Below are 26,764 nucleotides of genomic sequence, written 5' to 3'. Positions count from 1 at the left end.
GGTGGTTGAAGGCAAACCATCCTAATCTTGCTTTTAATTAGCACACATGGTGGCTTAATCCTCTTTTGTGCTTGGGAGTAGCTACTTAGCTTCTTTTTGTTTCAGTTTTTTTGTGTTCTTTGGCAAACTTGTTGTGGCTTTAGTGCTAGCTTTCTTTGTTTTGGAATACTGATGTAACAAATATTTTATCCTCTTAGTTCTCCTCTGCCACATCTTGTGCTTGAGAGACTATGGGGTATGGGCTGTTCGAATTCATTTTGATTTTTAGTTTTTAAATTCTATTTTCAAAATCAAAAATAATAAAAAAAGTTGTTTGGTACTCTCAATTTTAAAAACAGTTTTGGAGAAGAGACAATAAAAACTTGTCTCAGTTGGTAGGGATATTGCATTTTATATGCTGGGGCCAAAGTTCGAACCCCGGACACTCCACTTCTCCACGATTAATTGTGTGAGTTCTAGCCACTAGGTTACTTGACAAAAGAAAAAAAAAAGATCATAACATGTTGAAATGAATGTTGGAGTTTTTTTTATCGAAGGAACAAAAAGAACAAAGTTGCATATTATTAAGGTTCTGCCATTAGTGAAAACTACACAATTTTCCGTGTCTTTTTAATTCTGAATTTTGGTTACAAAAGTCAAAACTGAAATGCAAAACATGTTTAGGCTTTTATGGTTTTTTGCTTTTAAAAACCAGAAAATTGAATACAGTTTTTAAAAACAATATTACAGAACATTGTAATCAAGTAAATTTTTTATTTTAAAATTTTTAAAAACTAAAAAAAGAGTTTTCAAGAAATGTTTCAAACAGACCTTAAGTTTTTCGATTTTTAAATCCATTTTAGCTTCTTCAAAAAAAAAATTATCAACAAAAAATTGATCTGACAAAACGTTACAGTTGTGCATAAACATGTTCTCACCACAATGGTAAATTATTCCAACAAATAACTTTAACATATTCCAAAAAGAAAATCTCTTTACTATCATGAACGGTTAAAGTAAATTCATGAATAACTAATGATTATAAAGTAATGAATAATTAATGAAAGGTCAAAAAAAATAAAAAGTTCTCTTTACTATCATGAAAGACTAAAAAAAACTATTTTATTTATTAATCAAGTGATTGAACTCAAGTGGTTAATGAGCTCCAACAAAAAACATATCATTTGGGAGAACGGTCGTTCGATTCATGTGTAGAACAATTCTTGTTCAGACTATATTTATCTCATGTCAGACTTCATATTACTATGACCACCTTCCTATGAGAATCAGAACGTTAACAAAATAAAACTTTTTCCTTAACCAGTGCCCGGGGCACCGGTTAGCATGACACTTTAATTATTTATAAAATAACATGAACTTTATACACTATAAATATCAAACCATATTCTACTTTATACATGCAAAGTAGAAAGAAAAAAAAATATGGTTAAAATTCTCAAATTTTTTTATGCCATGAATATATTTATTTTCTTAATTATTTTATCAGCGAAAGTTCGTGGTGGTAAGCCTTTTCTTTTATCTTTTTCACACTTTCTTCTTTACTTCATAGTTTTGATAACATTATTTTATTATCTCTTTTCATTGCAGCACATATTAAATGTGAAACTGATGATGATTGTCCAAAATCTTTGAACAACTTATTAGCTATTAAATGCATTGATCACGTATGTAAATTTGTCAGTAATCTTTCTCAGTTTGAGGATCTATTTTGAGTCCCAGATCCTCGGGATACAAAAATGCCTTGCAAAGAGAATGAGTTATTGTGCTAGAAAAATAAATGCGAAATATGCCTTATGATAGATTATTCCAAAATATGTCATTTAAATATTGTATGGGCACCCAAATAATTAATTTTTTTTCTTTTCCTAATTTCCCGAACCTTAGATTTATGATTATGTAAGACAACAACGAATATTATTTATATTGTCTTATTCTCTCTTAATTTTAGAGGTATCATGTTGACATCCAACTTAGGCATATCACACCTTATTTCCAGCTCCACCACCTATAAGAATAATTTAAAGGGTCTTGTTAACGAGTGTCTACAGTACACTCTCTAAGCATTCTAATCCAAAAAGAAAAAAATTGAAGAAACTAAAATGGAATAAATTAACCAGAAATCTAGTCGTTCACTCACAAGATGTGCCGGAGAAAGACTAGAGAAAAATAATATCAGCTACATCTGGAAACCAAGAACAAAAATTTAATGATATAGCCAAAAATTAGGCAAACACTAAAGAGAATAAAAGAAACCGAAACTAAATAAAAACTCCTAAACATGAGAGTGGGTTTAGCCACCACATGTGATAAGTAAAGGGTGCATTTGTTTCAGCTTTAAAAAAAAAAAAGATTTTGTTTGAAAAGAATCTAGAGATTTTTTTAGAGATTTTAAAAAAAAACTGAAGTTATTTTTGTTTGCCTACTACCCATAAAAATCTTTTTTTTTTTGAAAAAAATGAGTTTTGACTTGTACATGTGTTTCCTCCTTGTTTTTGAAAAAAAATAGATTTTGAGAAAAGCTAATCTTAATAGCTTTTCATTTTAGCGTCAAAATAGATTTTTTTTTTGATAAAATGATTTTTCTAAAAATCCTAAACAAACACTTAAAAATGAAGAAAGTGATTTTTTTAAGGGAAACAATAGATTTTTTTTAAAAAAAAAAAAGATCTGAAACAAACAGGCCCAAAATCAAAACTATGACGATTCGCCTTCAATCACTAGAAGGATTGGAGTTTAACATTTTCTATAAGTTGATTAATGGAGTCCCCCTTTTGTTGAAAAACTCTAGCATTCTTGTCATGCCAAAAAGTCCAAACACAAGAAAGCCATGTCAAATAAAAAGCAGAACAAGTGTTTTTTTAAAAGCCCCCCAACGATCTGAACTGAAGAATGTGGTCCTTTACATGCGTGAGTTGACTGAAACCAGTCCTAGCCAAGTATAAATTGCATACCAAATTTGACCAAAAAAATCGCAAGTCAAGAATAGATGATCGATGTCTTCTTGAGAGCTGCAACCACCTGAGCAATAATATGAATTCAGTTGAAGAATCCTTCTCTTGATTAAGTTGTTCAGTTGAATAATAAACACCAAGCAAAGATGATGACTTTTAAAGGAACCTCCTTGTGCCAAATGAGTGCAGTGTGATCATTGTCTAAAGGTTGCTCCCTTGTAGTCCAATAATTGTAGAAGCTAGTAACATTGTATTTTGAAGAGACATGAAGTTGTCAAATCCACCTGTCATTTACATCAACAGACAAAACAATGGGTAATAAAAGTGCACGACATTCACTCTCCAATTTCTCATCCCAAACCAATAACCTCCTACGCAATTGAACTAGACTCTCTAATTCAAGAAATTATCCACTAAAAAAATCAATTATTTCAATTTTCAATGCATTAAATACAATAATTTTCATTAAAAATTACCATTTAAATGTCTTAAGAAATGTTCCAAAAACACCCCTTAATATTTCCCTAATTTTAATAGTTAGGTCAAAAATGATTTTTTATCTTACTTCAAATCCTATTTTTATTTTCATGTCATATATAATATTATTATACTTTTCATTTGCAAACTCTTCAATCTATATTTCTTTTACTTTTTAATGACGTTTAATAGCGTCAGAAGTTTTGTTGAGTTTCATAGAAGTTATGGATAACTAGAATGTCTTTACAAAATTATAATTAGCCACTAAACAACGACGACGGCAACAAAACAATCAGGGATGCAAAAAATTCACTTTTACTTCTGTTGTACCAAATTCCATGTGTGTTTTTTTTATAAGGCAACAAAATTCAATAAAAGAAATTATATAAAAAAAAAAGTACAATTTACAATCAATATAAGAGATCCAATCAATAAAAATAATTATCAACAAACACACTTCATAATAAAAGAGGTCCTACTAATAAGTTTACATAGACAAAATTATCACTATTAAACAGCTCACAGTTCACTAATAAATTCTTGGCTTAAATATGTTATTCGTCCCTGCAAATAGGGGTCGCTTAAAATTTCGTCCCTGCAATCGCTAATCCTTTTTTTTTGCCCCTGCAAAGTTTAATCAGTTAAAAATTCGTCTCTTGACCCAGTTAATGACTGTCACGTCATCAAAATTACCATAATGGCATGGGAATTGACGAAAATACCCCTGGGCTAATTTTTTTTTCCTTCAAAAAAAAAAAAATTTCAAAATTTTGAAAATTCTTTTTTAAATTAAAAAAATCTGAAAAAATAATTAAAAGTCAAAAAAAATTCTGAAAAAAACTGTTAAAATTAAAACTGAAAAATTTTCGGGAAAAAATCGTAAAAAAATTTTGGGAAAAAACTGAATTTTTTTTTTTGAAGGAAAAAAAAACAAAAAAAAAAAATAAGCCAGGGGTATTTTCGTTAATTCCCATGCCATTTTGTTAATTTGATGACGTGGCAGTCATTAACTTGGTCAAGGGATGAATTTTTAACTGATTAAACTTTGCAGTGGCAAAAAAAAAAAGGATTAGCGATTGCAGGGATAAAATTTTAAGCGACCCCTATTTGCAGGGACGAATAATATATTTAAGCCTAAATTCTTCTTTTCTCAGGGAAATTTATTCTCTTGTCCTGAAGATTGAGACATTCTTAATCGAGGAAATCATATCCGGGATAAAAGCAAAACAACCACGAATGAGCAATATCCACAAGACTTGGATCTTAGATAACACACATGTCATCCTATCAACAATTTCTAAGACGTGAAAATCTTCAACCCTTGCTTGCAGTGAATCATTCATTAGTTACATGCGTCAATTTAAACAACCAAATCAGTCAAAATTAGTTTATACGAAGATAGTAAAGAAAAACAGATAATAATATTCCACCATCGCTATTAGTTACTATAGAATTATACAAACACAAAACCATAAACTGATTATAAACACAAATTTATAGTTGCGCTAAAGGTCGATATTTTACTACGACAAAAAAAAAAAAAAAAATTACAAGTCACTTGGTAAAACAAATTTGAATCCGTTAACTTTAAGACTTTGTTTCTATCTATCTATTCTATATTGTTCTCTATCGTGTTTCTCTTGCATAAAATACACAAAAAATGCATCAAAGTCAGGTGACTTTCCCACCAACAAAAAGACACTGAATCCCAATCTGGTAAAGAAACATATTTGGATCGAATTCCTACAAATATAAGGTTTGAAGAGAAATATATAGTAGAGCATAAACTAAAGTATATATATACCTTATAATTAGATAAATAACATAACATAAACCGATGATGATACTATGAGATTGTGAAGAAACATTTAGGTGTAGCAAGAAGTATTTCTTAGTAATAGTAATGATAATAATGAGATAATGACATGATTACTTACTACTTTTACTTTATTTCATTTAATGGGAGAAGAAGTATTTTTCTGGAATGATTAATTTGATAATTTTTACTGCTATTGCTATTTTTGGGTACTGACTTAATGGGAGGGCAATATATTGGACGAGGTCACTTCTAGGAAAGGAGATATCCTTCAATTCAATTTGATTATTTTTACTCCTATTGTTATTTTTGGGAGATTTTGGCTATTATTAAGCTATCATCAAAGCAGCCACTTGAGTTGGCTGTGTGATGTTGGTTTTTGACATTAAAGTGTGTTTCTCTCCAGATTTTATGTTCGATTCTTCTTCATACTATAATTGGTGAGATTTGCTTTAACTTTAAATGGAAACACGCAAGTTGACACCGAGATTAGACAATCAGATTAATGGGTCTTTCAACCAAATACCAAATCTCCAACAAAACAAAAATCATGCAATCGTTTAAGGTAATTTTTTTTTTGGACTAGTTCTTTAAATTATGTTTATACTGCATTATCATCATTTATGCTATATTTTGTGACTATGTGAATTGCACATTTTGTTCACCAATAAGAGACGAACAACATTCATGGCTCATTGTTTTTTCTTTTAATTTGAATCATGGCTCATGAAGGAAGACATTGCTCCAAAAGATTAGATAATTTAGTTTTAAGATTTTTGAATATGAAAAATTAGATTTAAACAAGAATAAGTGAAGGGAGAATATATATGAAGTATTTGACATTTCTATGTCAGTTTTTCAATATTAAGACTATCTTTTTTAGGAATTTTTAAAAAAAGACTGACAAAACATAATATTACATGAAAAATTCAATTCAAGAATATTAAAAAATGGTTTTTTGTACATCGGCTAGTTCTGTTGTGGGAGGAACAAGTACTCATTATAATTAATCTTAATCTTATAGTGTGGATCTAGTACCTTGTACTTAGTCTCATCTTATGCTCAATAAAAGTTCTCTTTGCTATTAAAAAAAAAAATAATTTAAAAGTGGTGCAGCAAATAATGGATGCTATTAATGTGTCACTGCAACTGGTTCATCTCAATTTTTTATTAGGAATGAAGAGGAAACTGAGAGAGGCATTTTGAAGAAAAATGATGAGAAGTATTACAAATAATTTGGTTTCGAATATTGGCTGCAATAATAATAGAGCAACACACCATGCCAATGCACCCCATCCTGATCTATACCTGACTGCAATGGCACAAAATAAGTATTATTTATATACATTGAGATCCTATACATATATATCATCTCAAATTCTATGTAAATATATACAAAGAAGCTCCTCCACCACCAAGCATGACCAACAAAGGGAAGAAATAAACTTGGTCTAACTAAACATTTGTTTGCAATAAACCAACCAAGTAAAAGTAGTAATTCCCTTCACTATTTGGATTTGGAAAATTGGATGTGTTAATTGGTTTTAGGTTTTTGTAGAAGCTAAAAAGTCATGAATTTGAAATATTCATCATTTTGCTGCCCTTGCCAAAAAGACAAGTACTATGACTTACTGAAATCAAACCAAAATGTCTTTTGAATTTGCTCCTTCAAAGAAGGTGGAGAGGAGGGGCGCGACCCTGCATCGATGAGGAATGACTTCAAGTGTCTAGCAAACTCTTTGGATTTTTCAATGTTCAATGCATGCCCTGCATTCTTGATGATCACCATTTGAGCATTTTCACCTATATGCCTGCTCCATAGAGAAAACAGGTCCAAGCTAACTAGTTTAATACGAAGCACGCTTTCAATGAAAATTATAAGCAGAAACATGAACTTCCACCGAGTTGAAATATCACCTTTTTAATCTGACGCCTAATTCCAGAGGGAATATCTGATCTTGCTCTCCCCACATGATTAGAGTAGGTTTCTTCAATAAAAACCAAAATGTTGTCAACATTCAAAAGGTGAATCATATAAATTGTAATGTACTGACTGGGTTGCGTGTGTGTGTGTGTGTGTGTGTCAATCAATGTACTGATGCTTCTCTCTCTTTTATGATAATCAAGATATATAATGTAACTGCATCACACAGTTTTCAATCTCGACCATCTGATCTCAAAATAACAGCCAGGATTATTTACAGCGTGTAAAGGTGTGCTTCTCTTACAGCAAGGAATCTGAGTCCAACGTAAACAAGGTACTAAGCCTAAAATCAAAGATGTTCATGCGATGAGACCAAGGAAAAAATTATTTTAAAAGACAGTAGACTGTAGTATAAAAACTAAAAATGTCTTCATTGTAGGTGGAAGGATGTGGTCGAGAATTTGGCAGCTGCAGGTGCCGGAGCAGATTTACAATTTCATTTGGTTACTGCAGCATGACCGGTTGTTGACTAATAGTATCACATGCATTTGGGAGAACCAAATTGTTTTCATTGTAATGACGTTGAGGAAACTACATTACATGTCTCAAGAGACTGTCCTCTAAGGATGGAAATTTGGCCGAATTTATTGAGAATAGATTGCAGAGAAGACTTTTTCAATCGCAATCTCATGTCTTGGATCAACTTAAATATGGAGACAGAATTGGGATGGCACAAGGAGGTGGTGTGGACTGGTGTTCGGGCCACATCTTGTCATGCAATATGGTTTTGAAGGAATAAATGTCATCATGGTGAAAACTTCATTTATTCTTTAAGACCGTGGCTTGATGTGGACTGTGGAGATGAGGGTGAGATGCTATGATATTGCAAGTAGTAAAGTTGCCATTTTGAAAAATAATGCAGTAACAGAAAACATTATGTTGCATCCACACAAAGGGGTTGGGTGAAATTGTACATGGATAGCGCAGCAGAGGGGACCACGGGTGCAGGCTGTGGCGATGTCTTACGAGGGGAGCACGGTGAGTGGTTGTGCGGTTTTTCCAAATATTTGGGAAGTTGTAGTGTGTATATTTCGGAGCTTTGGGGAGTGTTGCTTGGTTTGGAGTCGGCTTGGACTTGTGGTTTCAAACGAGTTGAGCTTCAAATGGACTCCAAGGGTAAATACCCTCAATTCAAGAAGGACAGGGAGTGATAGAGGTTCCAGGTTGATACAACACATTCTTCATTGGTTGGAAAAGGATTGGGAAATGAAAGTGTGTCATCCGAATTTCAAAACACGAAGCTAATTTTTGTGCGGATGCTTTGACATCTATGGGTTGTGAAGGTGGTAGTTCAGTGATGATATATGAGCAATTTCCTGCTCGTATTAGGCAATCTACTTTTGCTGATGTAACTGGAGTCTCAACTCCTCGTCTAATTAAGTTGTAATTTTTCTTTTCAGGCTTCGGCCCTCTTTTTATCAAAAAAAAAAAAAAAAAAAAATGTGTTTGGATTTCAGTTTGAAAGAAAATTATGGAGTCAATTCACCAGGAGAAATGGATTCACTCAAACATAAGTTTGTGCTCTTCAAACCAAAAATCCAAACACAATCGAAAACAGCGACAGCAATGACAATTGAGCAAATATCTACTAGGTTGGAAAGCTAGAGGTTTAATTTAAAAATAAGGAAAGGCTATATTTTTAAGACATAATGAGAGGACATACATAAACATTATATATATACCTGTTTGATCTTTGGAAGGTTGGAAAGTTGTCTACCTTTTAGTATTGCCTCAAGCAACTCTCTCTTCTGTTCAATGTGATCAGTGCACATCACCTGTCAAAATTAATAATAAAATCATCATAGGGGTAATATGATAAATCAGTTGATCATAATCTATGAAGCACGGACACATAACACCACATAGACATCGTACACGACACTACAACAGTAAAATTTGAGAAAATAAAAGTAATTGAATGTAATAAAATGTGTAGGTGTAGAACATTGATACATGTTGGACACCTAACGCGCTTTCAAATCAGAATTGTCAGTGCTACGTATAGATCTTGATTATCATAAAAGAGAGAGAGAAGCATTTGTACATACACGAATGAAATCTTCAAGGAACCAAGAAGGCACAGCCCTAGCAGGCCTAACAAAAGACAACCTCATCAATTCCCTAAGCCTATCAGGAGTTTGTGGCAACAAAATACTACAAGCTTCCTCTAAAGAAGAAACCCTAAACAACCCATTTTTCATATCAATCTCCTCCAAACAAACACCAGCACAACACAAAGCCAACTTCTCCACCACCTCAGGAAACTGAGCAGCCAAACTATACCCTACAAACCCTCCATAGCTTATCCCAACCAAGCTCAATCTATTCACACCATGAGCCTCCATGAGCTTCTTCAAACACAGAGCTTGAAAAGACTCTGTCCTCTCTGGCCTTGAAGTGAAAGAACCACCAAAGAAGAGAAGATCAGGCACATACAAATTGAACTGTCTGATGAAATGATGAAGATGTTCACCATATTGCCACATTGCATTGGCGCCAAAACCATGAACAAGAACAAGAGATGGTTTACATGGGTTGTGTAACTTAGGCACCCAACAATGCATGGTGGTTCCGTCGCCGAGATCGGTCACAACGGACCGGAGACCGGCGACGGTGAAGGAATGACGGTATAACCAGTCTCTTGAAGCTGCAAAGCTTATGCATTTTGAAAACTTAGACAACATAGAAAGAAAAAAATAATAATAACAAAAATGAAACTTTGTATGATTAAGGTGGATGTTTATGAAGATTTTAAAATGGGTTTTGAAGAAATTCAAATGGGTGAGTTATTTTTATATGATGATGAGAAAAAGAGGAAAAAAAGTATTTATGGTAATTTTTAAATTTGCATTATGCATTCATAGGATTGATAGATGGATTGAATATGGAAATGAAGACGGTGAGCAAAGATGACAAGATAAGGCCAACTCAACACAACATGGATTTGGAATGCAATGTTTGCGGATTGTCTATTCATGAAGCGGTTACATGATGCATCATCTTCTATGTTCCATTTTTTTAATAAGTAAAAACAAAACGTATAAAAACAAAAATAACATGGACATCTCACATCTCTAATTTAAACTTTCAAGTATAGGTAATAACACCTGTCGCAAAACCAACATAATAACTTATAGATGTGTCTCCTGTATGCCCTGGGTGTCAGAGGGACAATGAAACTATTCTTCATGTTTTGCGGGATTGCCCCATTGCAACCCAGACATGGAATATGTTAGTACCTTCAAATCAAATCACTAACTTTTTTTCTTTTAATTGCAGGGACTGGATCTTCAAGAATATTAATCATAAGCTGTTTGGCGCTCAAAGTAAGAAGTGGACATCAATTTTTATGGTCACGTGTTGGTACATGTGGATGTGGAGGAACAAAGCTATTTTTGAAGATGATTTTCAGCGTCCGACAAATCCTACCTTCACTATTTTCAAGATGGTGGAAGATATAGACAACTACACCAACCATCCTTTGAACCTTCGCAATTACGACACCATTTTCATTGGTTGGACAAGGCCTGAAGAGGGGTGGATTAAACTTAACTGTGACGGATCCTACAAAGATACTTTGGGTCTAGCCGGTTGTGGTGGTCTCTTAAGGAATTCAGATGGTAGATGGCTTAAAGGGTACTGTCGCAAAATAGGCACTTGTGATGCTCTCACTGCTGAAATGTGGGGAATGTTCTTGGGAATGCAGCTTGCTTGGAGACTAGGATTTCATCGCCTTCAAGTAGAAAGTGATTCAAAAACTTTGGTTGACATGATCAAAGGGAACGTCAAAATTAATGGCAAAGCACCCACCTTGGTGTGCCGTATTCAAGAGCTTTTAAAGTTAAACTGGCAGGTGCAATTCAACCATACCTGGCGGGAAGGAAATAGAAGTGCTGATTGGCTTGCTAATTTTAGTTTCTCTTTAAATTCTTTTGACATTCATGTCATGGAGACTCCTCCTAGTGAGGTTTCGAGTCTCCTTTTTGATGATATTTCTGGGGCTTGTATGCCTAGGAATATTCATGTAACTTTGTAGTTTTTTTCGCTTGGGGCTTTTAGCCCTCTTTTTCCACCAAAAAAAAAACTTATAGATGTGGCGTCTATAAACTTCTAAAGCCAAGTTTCCACTTCCCGCCTTCTCCATCAAGTCGAACTAGGACTCATATGCCTAATGTTAAAGGTTTTTTTTTTGAACAATTTCTAATGTTAAAGTTACGGGTGGAGATATGGCATCTTCCTCTCTAAAGGTCCTAGAGTATTGACAAATTGTTTCTCCTGACAATTTGCTCTCTTGGGCACTCTAACAATGCCCTAATTTAATTTAAAAAAATGTCAAAATTACTAGGCAGAAGATCGTGATCAAAGTTTGAATCCTTACTCCTCTATTAACGTGCGTGTAAGTTTTCAATGTTTATTTTCTTTACATCAATCTACCAAAAGAGCATATGATAAGTAGCGTGTTTGAGGAATAGATTGTTCTGAGAAGTGTGCTAGAAATCTTATATTCAAACCTAATTTAGATGATCCCCTATATCTCTAATAGAATAACTTGAAGAACAAAAACAAAATTGCACCCACTTGTGTGGCTACCAGGAACTAAAGAACACGAAAGTAGTATTAAGAAAGAAATATACGAAAGATTAGTGATTTTGCTAATCGAGCATCACATCCAAAGATGGACAAACATAGCTATTAGGGGGCGTTTGTTTGAGGGTTACAAAATTTATTCCCAGGTATCAACTTTCCCAGGAATGTGAGAGGTTAAAATTTTATTCCCAGGAAAATATAGAAAAAAGTGTTTGGTTAATTGTTTAATTCCTGGGAACTTTTTTTAAAATAATTCCTGGGTACAGGTAAAATACGTTTGGTTTGTGATGTAGAATCCTGGGAATGAACATTATAATTACACAAATGCCCTCATTGTATAAACCATAAAACTAACGTGTATCAGTGATCCTTCTTTACACTCCAATTTTGCTGGATTGTAATTCCATTCTACTTTTCGATACCCATGCAAAATCAAAATTGTGAAAACAGTTGTTTGACATCCCTACCCAAATGGAACATTATCATTTTATCTATGCATATTTGTTTGGATCTTGTTGTGAATGTATTCAAGGAGGGAGGTTGGTTTCTTTACATCATTTCGTAAACGGAACTTATAATTATAGGTACACATAGCTATCTATACTCATGGTTGGAGAATCATAATGTGTTAATAAAAAAGTACTCAACATAGAAATGATAAGTTATAAAATTTAATTTAAGTGGGAATACAAATTTACCAGATCCTTAAAGTTGATTTGATCTTGCCAGCAAGTTCAATAAGTTCATGTAACCTCTTTAATTAGTTGCTACTTTGCTTAATTGTATAGGATCCTGTATATTTGATGCACGCTGTGATGGTAGTCACATGTTTAATTGAACATATATTGTTCATCCCAACTATGTACGATCTATTAAGCACAGATACGGACTCCGACATCAGACATGACACAGACACACCGACACTGTTAATAATTGGAGAAAATCATATAATTCGGTATAGTTATAAGTGTCGGTGTCGGACACGACACATGTCCGACACTAGGACACGCCTAATCCGATAAGTGTATGTGCCTCATAGTGTGCGATCGATGTAATGCTTAATGGTCCCCCTTATGAATCATTCAGCTTATAAGATTAAAGAAAGTCAGCATTATGTTTGGTGTAGCTGCTCCCACAACAAGACATATAATATAGTGTTGAGCAATAGCTTCTATGATCCCTTTCTAGATATCATCCTTCTCAATCAACAATTTAGAGACCTGTACCTACACAAATATGCTGTGTAATGTAAACAAAGTCTATGACCAGAGTGCACATGAACCTAAATTGAAGAAGATAAATTGGAATTCTCCCATGAAGAAAGTTGGCACAAAAAATGGTCAAATTTATTTGAGCATGACAATTTTTGCTTATGTTTGAAAGATGGAATAAAGTGCACAGTTTTAATGTTTGAGGATTTTATTGCACATTTTTAATGTTTGAGCACTAAAAGCACATGATCCTAATCCTAAGTTGGAGGGAGTAAATTGGACTTTTCCCTAAACAAATACAGTTAGACTACAAATTCAGTGCCAGCAGATAACCACATACATAGTAAATAGCTTGGTAATAGAGGTAAAGAAAAAATAAAAATATACCCTGCTGGGATCAGAGTGAGGATGTATTGGTCAAGGAGTTCATGCATTGTTTGACTACCATGCTCTTGGAGATCAAGAAACAAGCTCATTTTTTAGAGTCATACAATAGATGTTGCTACAATCAGTCAACAAATTATGCAGAAATCAAATGAAATTGTTCAAGTGTTTTATATGTAAAACAATGTGCAGTCTGTCACGGATTGCAGCAACATACCAGCACAAGGTATTGATAAACACTCGTCCAAGCACAAGGTATACCCGGAAACGCACAAGAAGAGTGCAAACAAAACTACTGAAGCAGCGAGATAGTAGAAACATAAAAGAAAGAAGGAAAGAAAAAAACCAGCCAAAGCAGGTCGAAAACAACGCATAAACCTGCACTGAAAATTGGACATACCAGACTCAAAACTAAATGAAAAGCAATAGGATCCGCAAACACCTAAAAAATCATAAAAGTATGGAATGGAACTGCACAAAATTGCAGATCCGACAGCAAAAACAAGGCTGAACCTACACTGCTCTTTATGTCATCAATGATTTGAAATCAGCCCCTAACAATAAGCTGCAAGCTTCAGTTTCACATGAAGCTTCAAGTAATGATAGAATCTTATAACAGTTTCTGAATAACCCTATCAACATTATAAACCACAATACAACAGTGCTAAAAAGAGACACTAGAACATCATAAAATACTCTCTGCAGCAAACAAACATCAACAAAAACCACAATACAACAGTGCTAAAAAGAACACATGGCAGCAACAAAAAAAAAATGCAATTAAAGCAAAAGCAAAGTTGGTACATAACTGAAATGAAACCAGAAAGCCTTCACAGACACAAATTTCCTATAGCCAACTCAGAACCTGCACAAACCACTCTGATCTAATTTCCAATTCTGCCAAAGAGTGACAACAAAAATTATAAACCAGGTAATTGAATAAATTTTACTACAGCCACAACCTGTTGAAATAACACTAGCCACCACTGATGTTACACATAAACTTAGAATCAGTTATGTCCCCATCTTCACTATTAAAGAAGATTGCAAAATCCACAAGAACAAACTAAAAAATGACACTAAAAACTAGCTACAACATTATGCATAAACTGAAACCAATATGAGACCAGCAAAATCACTTTTTCAAAAATAAATCAAAAGTTGCACTAGTAACATATCCAATAGAGTAAATAAATTTAAAGCATAATCGAAGTCATTGCACAACTAATAAAGACCATAATAACGGATACAACTAAATAATAAAAGGAATTAAAGACAGTGGCTACTGAGTTTTTTTTACGAAATTCGAAAAGCATTGAACATTCTAAATTCTACCTAGAACCATTGTTACTCAAAACAATGTCCACAAACCGCTTCCTCAATCCAGGAGTATCCATTGTGAAAAAATAGTCGCAAAGGTTATTGTCTTTGGTGATAAGGATACCAGCCATTACCACTTCTGCATCGGATAATCCTTCAATTTCTTTTAAAATAGAGACAATCTGGTTCCTCCTATCAGCTGTGTGTTTTTCGTGCACAAAACAAGAAGTAAAGACTTGCTTCATATTCTCAACACCATTAGCATAAATCTCACCCAATTTGTTCAATGAATTTGACATGCTATCAGAAGCATCATCATTATACTTTACCCTTTTTCCCCCACGCTTTCCGGTCCTATGATTAGTAGAATCACGTGGAGGTTGGTTTGTTGGATTTGATCCCGGAGCAATAGTGTTAGCTGTGGGTGTTTCTGGCACCTGCGACTCAAAATTCTCATCATCATCATCATTCAAATTAATTCCTGATCCGCCTTCTTGTGTTGATTGAAAATTTTCACTCTCCATCTCAGTAGGCATATCACCAATGTCTTCTGATACATTACCAGATGCTTTATCTTTTCCAAATACAGTATCCAAGCTCTTATAGTGTGGAAATGGTTTTCCAAACAAGCCAATTGCGGTAGGGTGAGACTGCGTTAAAGGAAAAAGTGTTTAGAAATATAAATTTGATGCAAAAAAAATTATCATGAATTTATCAATTGTGGAATAGTATGTTTTATATTACCTTGCACCATTGACGATAAATCTCCTTCTCTACTACAATCATCTTTTCAGCATCATTCCACCCAAAACCACTTGCACCTGGACCCAACATATCTTTGATTGCAGAATATTGTCTTTTAAGCAGTTTCACTCTTGATTCAATATGTGGGTTAGCTTTTAGTGTGCAACCTGGGAATTTGTTGTGAATATATTTCTCCAATGCTTTAGTATACCCAGGTTTAAATGAGTTTGCATCAGCCTTCCAACCCTCGTCCACTAATTTCAACAAACCTTCCACTAATACTCCATCTTCTTCAGGAGTCCATTGTCGCTTTGTGCTTCTTACATTTTGATTTTCAGACGACCCGTCCATCTATTAAACAACTCAACAAGTGCGTGCATGTCAAAATATATAAGAACAAAAAATAAATAAAATCATATTAAAAGCACATATTTTACAAATAAAAACTCATAAAAAGAAACAGATTTGATTAATGAACCTTTTAAATCAAACTCAACAGTACATTGAAAGTAAAAATTACAATCAAATTGAAATGTCAAATAAAAAACATGAAAATTTTCAATGATTTCCACCTCTCCACCTATTAAATATATCTAATGAAAAACTATCTCTCCATTGACTCCATGTCGTGCTTGGCTCCACCGTAGTTATCATGTCACCGGACATGACTTCATCAGAGAAGTCATCATCTCCTAAATTCAATTCCAAAGGATCCAATGTCATTTCTTTGCGAATATGATTATGTAGAAGACAACAAGCTGCTATTATTCTTCCTTGAGTTTTTACAGGATAAAATGACTTCTCTCTCAATATAGCCCAACGTCCTTTCAAAAGTCCAAAACATCTTTCTATTACATTCCTAGCTGAAGAATGTTTCATATTGAAAAATTCTTTAGGGGTAGATGGTTGTAATCCATTCCTCCACTCACTAAGGTGATACCTTTGACCTCTATAAGGAGTAAGAAATCCTTCTCCATTCATGTATCCAGCATCACATAAATAATAATACCCTATCATAAATAAAACTGAAGTTAAAATCCATAAACTATGCAAGACATGTTTTATTTTTATATTAATTTATACTATTGTACCTTGAGGAACCTTTAAACCATTTGGTCGAGAAATAGCATCTCTAAGGACTCTAGAGTCAGCAGCTGATCCCTCCCAACCAGGCAAGACATATATGAATTGTAAATCTGGTGAGCATACACCTAACACATTTGTAGCTATCTCACCCTTCCTTGTTCTATATCTACTTTTGTCAGCTTCCGGCACATTGACCTTGATGTAAGTGCCATCAAGAGCTCCTAAACAATTTTTAAAGTATTTCCATCGTTCGTCTGTGTTGCCCTCCAAAATTGGTTTAGGTTGTTTTAACAATTCTTTATGACACTTCAAAACTGCCAATAATACATTACTGAAATGCCTACTAATCGTTTCACCAGACCTAACAAATTGTCTTCTAATCATTCTATTCTTAACATGATGTGCCAATATATGTAAAAACATGGCCACCAACTCCTCCACACACATGTGTCGAGTAGGAAGCAATCCACCAATAACTTGCAACATGTCACATAGTTTATGGAAAGCAGCTCTATCCATCCTTGTATTTTCAATGCAAGCCAAATCACTTATGTAAATAATTCTACGAAAATGGACTTCTCTAATTAAACTTCTTTCATAAAAATCCCATGACCTTTTTCGCTTTTTTGAACGCTTACTTAACTCAAGGTAGCATAACACAATTGTCATCAGCATAAAGTAATTCAACATCTCCATATATATCATAAACATTGCTATAATTTTTTTCTTCCTTTCACGTATTTCCATCAAATGTGTCATGATTAAAAACAAAAAATTGCTGCACGTCATAATACTATATTAGAAACATAGGAATTACATCATATATAACATTCTAAACAGAGCACTAACATCCAAATATATAGTGATTCCAAATTTGACAAATTTCACTTTCTTAGATAATATTTCACACTTGGGAATATCATATATGGATAATATTAAGAAGTATAAAAGTTGAAAAAAAATGCTATATGCTTAATTTTCAGAATCAGAGTTCTATATACTTAACGATTGAGATTATGAGCACTTTCATACTCCACATACATATATAATAACTATTTTCTTTTTTCACTTATTTTATAGGAGTTAAATTCTGATATATATACTTCATAGTTAATACACTTTAAAATCTACAATTTAAAATTCTGATACATAATTTTCTCGTACTAGCATTTTATTTGAGTATTAAATCTACAATTTAAAACAATTGAATCTGTGCATGACTAATTCATTAAGCAACAAAGCTGGGTTAAAATTCTCACAAAAAAAAAGAACAAAAAGCAAACAGATAAATGACGCGACATCAGAGGCAATAAGCAAGCAGAGAAATGACAAATTCATTTAGTAACAAAGCAATAAGCAGCATCAGAAGATAAAAAAAAACAGAGAAATGATATAAATCACCAAATCTATGTTGAGTAATGGAAGAATTAAAATGAAATTAGATGGTACCTTGAAGAGAAGAGTGAAATCCAAAACCCAAACAACAAGAAGTTGATGAACACTACAAAGATCATGGGTTTCTTTTTTTATAGAAGATCATGGGTGAAAAAATTAGCGGGAATAGCAGAGAAAAATTTAGCGGGAATGGCAAGGGCAAATATGGTATTTTATTCAAGATCATGGGTTTCATTTCCTGGGAATAAAACTTTCCCAAGCTATCTCATGGGAATAAAAGGGATGGAAAAAAGGGTGAACGTGGGGAAGAAATGGGGGAAAACGTGGGTAGATGGCTTTCCTGGGAAAATTGTATTCCTGGACATATTTGTGTGGTTCCCACTTACCAAACAAAGGAATGTTGAATTCCAGCCTTAGATTCCTTGGAATTATTTTTGTTACCCTCAAACAAACACCCCCTTAGCTTACCAACATTTATTTATCCGAAAAAAGAAAATAGATGGCAATAATTGTTGGGGAGTACTCAAATTCAACTCCTCCATAGAACGAGTTAAACTTTATTTACCTTTGGATTAAACTGACATAATTTAAGTAGCGTAAATTACTTTTCAATTACCTTTGGATTAAACTGCATAATTTAAGTAGCGTAAAACAGAAACTTTGCATTGAAAAGTAATTTTAAAACTTTTAAAATATTGAATACACAGTTTCAAAAACTATTTTTGCAATCGATTTATTAACATGTCATAAAGATACAATTTAACATTGCCCTTAAACTATCAAGCTCTTTCCACCTCGGTACCAAAGGCAAGACAAAATATCATATCAATCATTGATAAAAAAAAAAAAAAAAAAAGTAAAGACTGATGTTCTATTGAAAATAAAAGAAAAAAACTATTGATCCTATTGGGTACACACAGATGATAAATTATAAATGTGTTAAGATATCATTATTATTAGGTAAAAGTTATGACAATAAGTTTACTTTATTAAATTGCTCAAATTAAAAGTTTCCTCTGTTAATTTCCAGTATAATCACTTGTGGTGCCTGGTGTTGTGATGGAAGCCTTAAATGACAATATAAAATGGATAGCAATAGATATGTTAAATAATCTTCTGCAAAACATTAAACCACTGAAAAGTGTATCCAAAAAACTACAAGATTCCATAAAAATCAAAATTACTGTGCTTTTGGGTTGCCTTTCTTGGCACCCTTTTTAAAAGGCTTCTTCTGAGTTTTCAATTTGCTGTTAGTTGCTGAAGCCTTCGATTTATCATTCCTTCGGCTTTTCTCCTTCTTCACATTGGTCACTGTGACAGCCTAGAATGCAGAGAGTACAATTATGAAAAGAAAAAATATAACAATTGAAATCAATGTCACTAGTTACTTAATAACTTGAATGTACCTTGTTAACATTGAGTATATCATGATTATTCTTGGACATGATCTTGTTCAATATATTTTCAGTTTGCTCCCTCTCCTTTGATCCTACCCCTGTTCCTTCTGCTACCGGCAGGAACTAGATGAGAAGATAACAAAGGAAGCTAATCAGTCAATTAAATGAAAGTTAACTGTTTAGACAAATAATTATTTACAAGGTTAAGATAAACTGATTTCTGTAAGAGTACAGTACACACCTTTCGATTCTTTCCTTTATGTTTTGGAGGCTTTTCACCTGGCAATTTTTTGTCAAACTTCCCACCACTAGCTGTGGCAGTTGAGGCAAAACCTGCTACACTGCCTAATTCATCCTTGGTAACCTTCTTTTGTGGTGCGTGGGTTCCTGTTATAGGCAAAGAAGTCGCGGCCAACTGAACATGGCTGCATGGTAAATTGTTTAGAATTAGAGCCCAATTCCACTGTAATTGTTACAGGTGTAAAAGAATGCAAAGAAATCAGAGTGACGTCACAACTAGTTACACAACAGTAGATATATACAAAACCTTTGAACAGACTAAGGACTTTTCGCATTGTTCAGAGAAAAAATTGAAAATTCTTTATGGAGAATTCTTACAAAAGAAACAATCATGTGATTATTTGCAAATCTAATTAACAAAGGAACTAATTAACATATTTACGCACTTCCAAATCACTGAAGCATAGTAACCTTATGGATAAAGTTAAAATGTCTAAAGTAGACGTATGGCGACTCATAACTAGTATTTCTGCAAAACTGTTAAACAGACTAAGGAGTTTGTACATAGTTCAGAGGAAAAAAATCGTAAATTCTTTAAGGAGAATTATTACAAAAAGAAACAAAATCATGTGATTATTTACAAATCTATAGATTGGATAAGCTTAATGTATGTTCAACCGCAATTAAGTGGACCCTGTACAAAGTAATTGATAGCTCCTAGAAACTCATTATTAATAACATTGCAGATACAACTAGCTCAGATAAAGTGTTCAACAGAAAACAATGCATGGATATGTCAAGGTAGGGAAAAAGACCAAATACATATGTAAGTATACAAATAGCAATGGATCAAAATTCTCCAACAAACTTGTAAAACAGTAAACACTGTGATTGCAACAGATAAATGACACCAAGCACGAGCAGATGATGTATAGTGGATAGAAATAAATAGAATGCAACCATGCAACGAAAACCTCAAGGCTAGTTATTGGAAATGGTTAAGAGAGTTACCTAGGTAAAGCCCCAAACTTTGCAGCATTTTTCAAATTCTGTATCCGATTTTTCTCATTTTTATCAACTCTTCCCCTTTTGTTTTCTTTTCTCTTGGCAAAAGGATCCTCGTCTGGATCTGCAAAATGTAACAATACCATTAACGATATAGCACTACATAGAAAACTGTAAAAATGCAAAGTTCAAGTATGAATTTTGTATGCGCACATGAAAACATTTAATGTTAAAATAATTCTGAAAAATCATAAGAATAGAACAAGAGGTTCCCTTAACATTTATAAATAGTTTGAATTCAATACAAGTAAACTTCAATCAGAGTACTTGATCTAGATTATCACGCACAAGAATGATAATCTCTAAAAGGCAGAATCAAATACAAAATTGACAAATTACCCAAAAAGAATAATAACAAAAGTAACTTGTTCCAAGTTTTGAAGTCCTGACTGATGGGTAAATCATGGATACTACTCTTGAAAGCTCATAAGGTGATTATCATGTTATGATTAAACATTGTGGACGATCTGATGCTTTTTACGGTTCCTAATTTAGATGTTGGATCTTTAAACATGCCAAAGGAGGTCTAATTCAATGTCTATTCTAATTTGTACTGTTTTAGTACACACATGTTAAATAGGTTTGCCTCGCAAGTATCCAAAGTTAAAATTGAAACCTATTTCCTAGTTGTCCCCAACAGCGATAACCAAACGTTCGATAATAGGGATTGAATGTGGAATTAGTTACCATCGGTAGGTTTAGCCTCAATAATAGGAATAGCTTCTTCATCGTTAGCACGATCATATCCATGTCTGCGTTTCCAGGTTCCAGATGGTTCATCATAAACTTGTTTGTCCTTGTTCCGCTTAATAATGCCTGCATAACAAAGTTCATAACAAAGTTCAGTAAGTAATAAAATAGTTAAAAAAAAGTCTAATCCGAAAACCAAATCAGACAACATGAACAAAAGCAGCACAGCACAGCACAGCACAGCTAACCTTTATTTTTGGCAAACAGGTCCCATTTAGTAGGAGGTTTAGGCCTTGGCAGCTGAAAACATTATAAAACCTTATGAGCAAACGATAAACACACGAATCAATAAAGAAATGTTTATATTATAAATAAATAAATAAATAAATAAATAAAATTTCTTCTTCAATAAGAAGGGTACATACATGTTTTTCTCTGGGTAATCTGGTGGATGGGGCAGGCAATTGAACGAGGGGACCTTCAACATCTTGAGTAGAGGGTAAAATAAAGAGAGAATCAGCGATAGCTTGAACTAACTCAGTGCCTTTTTGTAAACACTCCTTAACCACTTCAACCCTAATAGAGAATAGATTAATAACAGAACATGTATCAAAGATTGAAAAATGAAAATGAAAAATCAAATTGAAGTGGCGGCGCTCGAAAGGAAGAAAGGAGGTGTACATACCTGGATTGTTGAGAAGGGTATGAATGATGAGAGTCGAAGGCCATTAGATTACCGAGGTCAACCTCGAACAAATTCTTAGCAGCCTCCATCTCAATCTCCATTTTCTTTCTGATTCAATTTCAGAGAGTTGAAACGGAACAAATCAAATGAGTGATGAGGGTTGTTTGGTAAGGTATAGAGAAAGTTAACCTAAACCCTAAAATGTGATTGTTTCGTATTCCTATCAACAAATAGAAACACAAAGAATTGTAAGTTTCCGGTTAGGTATGTGGGCTGACCCGCACCGTTGCCAATGTGGGCTGACCTATCTATCTGTTTAACTTAACCCACTCTTCATAACTAAGCACAAAGAATTTCTTATCTCACCCTCCAACCTTCTCATGCACCCTATTCAGATTATAAAATCTAAAGAAACAAAAATTGTATATTTAGTTAATAGGCTGGAAAAAGAAACAGGCATCCGCATATTCACTGCATAGAACTTGTCTTGACATGTCCATAAAAGATACTGAGTTCTTAAACGGGTTAATATGCATATCAAAACAAACAAACAATTACTATTATCAAAATCATTTTTATAGAGGATAAAAATTGTTTTTTAAAAAAAAACTACTATTGTTGATAATTTTATGTTGTAAGTTGTTAAAAAGAACTTCAATACTCGGATAAAGTGTAGTTAATGTTTAAAAATAATAGTCATATAGGTCTCAAACTAACTCACAAATCTGCAAATTTAAATCATATTAGGGTAAAAAAAATTAGTTCCTAATACCATAATTACACTCAATGTATCATATTCGAGGTCCGTCAAACAATAAATTTGGTATCTCTCTCAACTAAAATTCAATAATAACTCATTCTACCATATACAACCATTATTTGGTATTTAGTTCCTAAATTTATAAGTAGTAATTTGATCTTTTAAATTAAAGAACGTCCTTTTTTTTTTGGTTACAAGAACATCCTTCATTCATTTTTTTTTTTTTTTGAAGGAAGAACATCCTTCATTCATGTTATGCATTTGTTGAATGTAACACTATAATTTAAGTTTATCATCAAAAGAATACCATAATTTATATTTAAATGGTGTGTGTTAGTTTTTTTTTTTTTTTTGACGTTGGTGTTAGTTTTTTTTTTTTTTTGGTACAAAGGTGTTAGTTTTAATTTAGCATAAAACTATTCAATACAATAATTAGGTTTGGCGTTGATTTTGTTAAATTATGTCAGCAGTGCAAGAAGTTGATGTTGTTATAGTTGTTATCTGTCAATTTAAATAAATGAATACTAGTTTGAGACCCGTGCCCTGCACGGGAAATGTTTTTCCATAAATTATTTTATGTATATTAAATAATATTTTTTAAAAAAATATTTCATGTGGTCCTTATTATAAGAAAATTTTCAAAAAAAAATTGTGATCTTATTTGTAAAAAAAATGCCACATCTTTTAAGATATAGTTATTGCTTAAAAGACATTTTTATCCTTTATTTAATGATATTTTTTATGAGGGTATATTAGTAAAAATATCTAAAAAGTTACATTGATTAAGATTATATTGGTTTTGATGATTTTCGCTTTCCTTTCTTATATTAAGGACCGAAGGAGGTACATAAATAATACCTTAAAATTCTAGAAAAAAAAAGGGAGTACATTACAATTAAAGAAGTCTTATTTTTATTTTGTCATTTTATGTTCACTTAGAAGGTTTAGACATTTTGTCCCCTTCTTCTGTGTTACAATTGATAAAAAGGAGGACTATGATTGTAATCTAGCGAACCCGCGTACATTAATCGCGGGAGCAACCAACGAACCCGTGTACGAAAATGAAACCATATAGCAAGAAAGGTTACGTGTGATTGATTAAAGTACCAACCCAGGTCTAAAAATGGAAAATGATAAACCATGAATTTTGTTATAAAAAAAAAAATCAAACATGAATTATTTCAAATAGTAAGAAATTAACGTTAGTAGAAAAAAATACAAAATAATAAATTGGTTCGATGGTAAGTTTGGTTCATGTCTCTTGTTGAAAATATTTTGTTTTAGAGAAGAGAATATGCACCATTAAATTCAAACAATGTAGATCAACTCTACATAATACATGCATGCATAACATAACAACCTAGTTAATTCAACCCTAATAAGTCCTAACAAATAAATGAAAAATCATTAATCATGGGAACAATTAAATGATCCCGTCTACAAATATTAAACTATATAGCAGAAAAGTTTATGTGTGGCCCATTAAAGCACCAAACCGTGTTTAAAACTGAAAAATGAACCGATCATCAACATAAAAACAGTCCATATACTATACCATCATCTACTTGAATAAGGTTGAAAATTAAATGTAGAATAAGTTAGATTTTTATTAAGCGATAAATAAGTAATAACTTTTTCTAAAAAAAGGTAATAAGATGCTCCATATAGTGTAATATTGAAGCAACACAATTGCGTAGATGTCAAATGAACAGTTTTTACTCCAATTATATATTATAAATAATAAAAAGCGATGCTTCCTCCCTTTGCAGAAAAAATACATATTAGATGCCCTGTTGCAACAAAAAAGTTAAGAAATCATGAAAATAGTGTTTTGACATGAAAAAGTGAAAATTTGAGATTATGGAGATTGTTTTGAGAGTCTAAAGATTTATCCCTTTTTTTTTCATTTTCAAACTTCAATTTTAAAGTAGAAAATGCAAATTTTCTCCTACCACAAACTTATTAGTTTTAGTTGATTATTTATATAGTTTATTTTAAAAATGCAAGCATATCTTGTCTTTTATTTTAAAAACATGTATTATCATTTTTTTCCCAATCTAAATAGAAACTGTAATTGTTAGGGAGTGTCTTGGGGATTTTAGTGTAAAAAAATTTCTTTGATCTTGGAGCCCTATTTTTTCCAGGAAAAAATAGGAAAGAATGAAAACTATTTAGTATAAAAATTTACAAATAAGATTTAGTGTGATCTACCAATATATGATGAGATATTAGGAAAATGAATAAAACAAATAAGCTCCTTATGATTTTTTATGGAACATAGAAATAACTTATTTTGTTAATAAAGTGAAATATAATAGCTTATGATTGATATACATTGTATTAATTTTTTTTTCTTTTTTGACATATTTTTTTTTGTTGAAGATAAATATATTATTATTGAGTTTTTCTATCATATACAAATTTAGTCATGTTAGAAGTTCAAAATCATATGTTTGTATTTGAACTTATACATTCTATATTAAATATATAATTATTTAGCAAAAAATTCTTAGTTTTCAATAAAAAGTTGTTACTTTTAATTGCTTTAACATGTGAAATATTGCAAATATTAAAAAACCCATTATTAATCAGAAAAACAATAATTAACTCTTTATGATTTTTTTTAATAAATAAATAAGTTTTTTCTGATAAAAATAATAATATAACGATTATTGCAGAATAAAAAGAGAATATGAAAACATTTTGAAGAAAAAGTGGTCAACCAAGTTTTATCACCATTTAAAAAAGATCGAGACCGAGGAAACTGTGGTTAGGAAAGTAAGAAACAATTCTTTTTTCTTGTTGAGAGGAAAACAAAGAAAATGTTATTCTTACATTTTGTTATCACATTGATTTGTAAGAATTATCATTTCCCTAAACGAAACACCGAATAAATAATTAAATGTACGTACTTTTGACAACAAAAACACTAAATCTTAAAAAGAGACTAATTGATAAATAAAGGAGCCAAAATAAAAAAGCAAAAAACACACCTTGATAGCAAACAAAGGATAAAAAAATAGGCAAAGTTGTGTGCTTTTTCACATTAGAATTTTACATATTTATAGGAAAAATGGACCACTCTCATCAATGCCCCCATTTGATTTTTCAAAATAGCATCAATTTCAGAAATAAAAAGCATTTAATTTACTAATAAATGACGATCATCGGTCAATTCTTGCATTAATATATATTTTAAATTGCATTAACATATGATTTTTTTTTTTGAAGTAACATATGAAATTATGAATGTTGTATATTATTATGTCTATATACACTGTATTTCAAAGTTTCTAAATTATTAATATTATTTGGTGATATATGATCTGTTTTATTTGTGAATATCTCCATAATTTTTTTGATAAAATATTAATATTGGAAAAACCACCGATGAATTGATCCGAGTGCTGTGAGATTTGTGTAAGAAAAAATATCGTCTCAGGGACAACCTATACTGATTTATAGATTCTTCGACGAAGATTAGTCACTGTTAAATGACATGAGAAACTTCCTACCTATAACATGGAAACCATTAAAAATTTATAATGAGAAATGGTAATTCAAAACCATTAAGAACTTTTTTTGTTTACTGCATGTGCTATTAATATATTTCAAGCTCAAATAACATTTTATTTGTTTGTTGGTTTGAACATTATATTTCAACGGATATCTCATACTTAAACTCATAATAAGAATAGTGTGATATGTAATGACATTTTTTAATTTTTTAATAGTATGTTTATATTATTTATTAGTGATTATTTACATTTGTCAAAAAAATTATTGATTAATTACAAACAACTGTAACTTTTAATTCAAACGACTGCAACCAAAGTTCCTATTTGTAAATAGAATATTGAAGGAAAAAAAAACATGTGTCAACTCCAACCAAAGTTCCTATATATGCATCAATGTGAAATAGAATATGAAAAAAAAAAAATCGATACATGTGGTAAACCCTATGGAAACACA

General features: G+C 32.2%; 4 protein-coding genes and 2 long non-coding RNA genes across 7 annotated transcripts; 2 read left to right on the top strand and 4 right to left on the bottom strand.

Moving 5' to 3' along the window:
- Positions 1 to 1,362: 1,362 nt before the first annotated feature.
- Positions 1,363 to 1,799, top strand: LOC146943583 (uncharacterized). Its single transcript, XR_015025616.1, has 2 exons — positions 1,363 to 1,501; positions 1,588 to 1,799. It is a non-coding gene; the product is annotated as an uncharacterized LOC146943583 (long non-coding RNA).
- A 2,783-nt stretch (positions 1,800 to 4,582) lies between these two features.
- On the top strand, positions 4,583 to 8,697 carry LOC146943582 (uncharacterized). Of its 2 annotated transcripts, none has more exons than XR_015025617.1 (4): positions 4,583 to 5,809; positions 6,353 to 7,269; positions 7,372 to 7,502; positions 7,608 to 8,697. It is a non-coding gene; the product is annotated as an uncharacterized LOC146943582 (long non-coding RNA). The 2 variants fall into 2 exon arrangements; XR_015025618.1 differs by having other exon boundaries at positions 4,608 to 5,809; positions 6,361 to 7,269.
- LOC146943581 (uncharacterized) lies at positions 6,383 to 10,358 on the bottom strand. The gene is made up of 5 exons (XM_085741860.1): positions 9,277 to 10,358; positions 8,911 to 9,003; positions 7,162 to 7,232; positions 6,877 to 7,055; positions 6,383 to 6,556 (listed from the first exon to the last, which is right to left on the bottom strand). The coding sequence occupies exons 1-5, from the start codon at positions 9,910 to 9,912 to the stop codon at positions 6,399 to 6,401; spliced, it is 1,137 nt and encodes a 378-aa protein (XP_085597986.1). The 5' UTR covers positions 9,913 to 10,358; the 3' UTR covers positions 6,383 to 6,398.
- Positions 10,359 to 14,520: 4,162 nt separating this feature from the next.
- LOC146943579 (uncharacterized) lies at positions 14,521 to 18,150 on the bottom strand. Its single transcript, XM_085741859.1, has 3 exons — positions 18,010 to 18,150; positions 15,475 to 15,825; positions 14,521 to 15,380 (listed from the first exon to the last, which is right to left on the bottom strand). Exons 2-3 carry the CDS (start codon positions 15,823 to 15,825, stop codon positions 14,742 to 14,744), a joined length of 990 nt encoding a protein of 329 aa, XP_085597985.1. The 5' UTR covers positions 18,010 to 18,150; the 3' UTR covers positions 14,521 to 14,741.
- On the bottom strand, positions 15,922 to 18,148 carry LOC146943580 (uncharacterized). The gene is made up of 3 exons (XM_085741857.1): positions 18,010 to 18,148; positions 16,566 to 17,338; positions 15,922 to 16,484 (listed from the first exon to the last, which is right to left on the bottom strand). The coding sequence occupies exons 1-3, from the start codon at positions 18,072 to 18,074 to the stop codon at positions 16,033 to 16,035; spliced, it is 1,290 nt and encodes a 429-aa protein (XP_085597983.1). The 5' UTR covers positions 18,075 to 18,148; the 3' UTR covers positions 15,922 to 16,032.
- Positions 18,151 to 19,028: 878 nt separating the features above from the next.
- Positions 19,029 to 22,230, bottom strand: LOC146943578 (ribosome biogenesis regulatory protein (RRS1) family protein). The gene is made up of 8 exons (XM_085741858.1): positions 22,033 to 22,230; positions 21,773 to 21,923; positions 21,596 to 21,647; positions 21,345 to 21,473; positions 20,604 to 20,721; positions 19,594 to 19,777; positions 19,362 to 19,475; positions 19,029 to 19,276 (listed from the first exon to the last, which is right to left on the bottom strand). Exons 1-8 carry the CDS (start codon positions 22,131 to 22,133, stop codon positions 19,136 to 19,138), a joined length of 990 nt encoding a protein of 329 aa, XP_085597984.1. The 5' UTR covers positions 22,134 to 22,230; the 3' UTR covers positions 19,029 to 19,135.
- Positions 22,231 to 26,764: the final 4,534 nt, after the last annotated feature.

Source organism: Medicago sativa, chromosome 2 (assembly GCF_051527215.1).
Source record: "Medicago sativa cultivar Bolivia chromosome 2, Bolivia_mono, whole genome shotgun sequence".
NCBI classification, from domain to species: Eukaryota; Viridiplantae; Streptophyta; class Magnoliopsida; order Fabales; family Fabaceae; genus Medicago; species Medicago sativa.
This window is presented reverse-complemented; position numbering and strand designations above follow the sequence as displayed.

Bases quoted from the DNA above. Each gene is read 5' to 3' on its own strand.
- LOC146943581 (XM_085741860.1), bottom strand. From the start codon at position 9,912: ATGTTGTCTAAGTTTTCAAAATGCATAAGCTTTGCAGCTTCAAGAGAC. The intron at 9,004-9,276 runs GTATGTACAAAT...TAATTTTGACAG, and splicing joins TCCTTGAAGATTTCATTCGT to GTGATGTGCACTGATCACAT. The intron at 7,233-8,910 runs GTATATATATAA...TTTTTATTGAAG, and splicing joins ACCTTCCAAAGATCAAACAG to AAACCTACTCTAATCATGTG.
- LOC146943579 (XM_085741859.1), bottom strand. From the start codon at position 15,825: ATGGACGGGTCGTCTGAAAATCAAAATGTAAGAAGCACAAAGCGACAA. The intron at 15,381-15,474 runs GTAATATAAAAC...CCTTTAACGCAG, and splicing joins TTTATCGTCAATGGTGCAAG to TCTCACCCTACCGCAATTGG.
- LOC146943580 (XM_085741857.1), bottom strand. From the start codon at position 18,074: ATGATCTTTGTAGTGTTCATCAACTTCTTGTTGTTTGGGTTTTGGATT. The intron at 17,339-18,009 runs GTACCATCTAAT...TATGACGTGCAG, and splicing joins ATTTCACTCTTCTCTTCAAG to CAATTTTTTGTTTTTAATCA. The intron at 16,485-16,565 runs GTACAATAGTAT...TATTTATGATAG, and splicing joins TGGTTTAAAGGTTCCTCAAG to GGTATTATTATTTATGTGAT.
- LOC146943578 (XM_085741858.1), bottom strand. From the start codon at position 22,133: ATGGAGATTGAGATGGAGGCTGCTAAGAATTTGTTCGAGGTTGACCTC. The intron at 21,474-21,595 runs GTTAGCTGTGCT...TTTGTTATGCAG, and splicing joins CCTGTTTGCCAAAAATAAAG to GCATTATTAAGCGGAACAAG. The intron at 20,722-21,344 runs GTAACTAATTCC...TACATTTTGCAG, and splicing joins TGAGGCTAAACCTACCGATG to ATCCAGACGAGGATCCTTTT.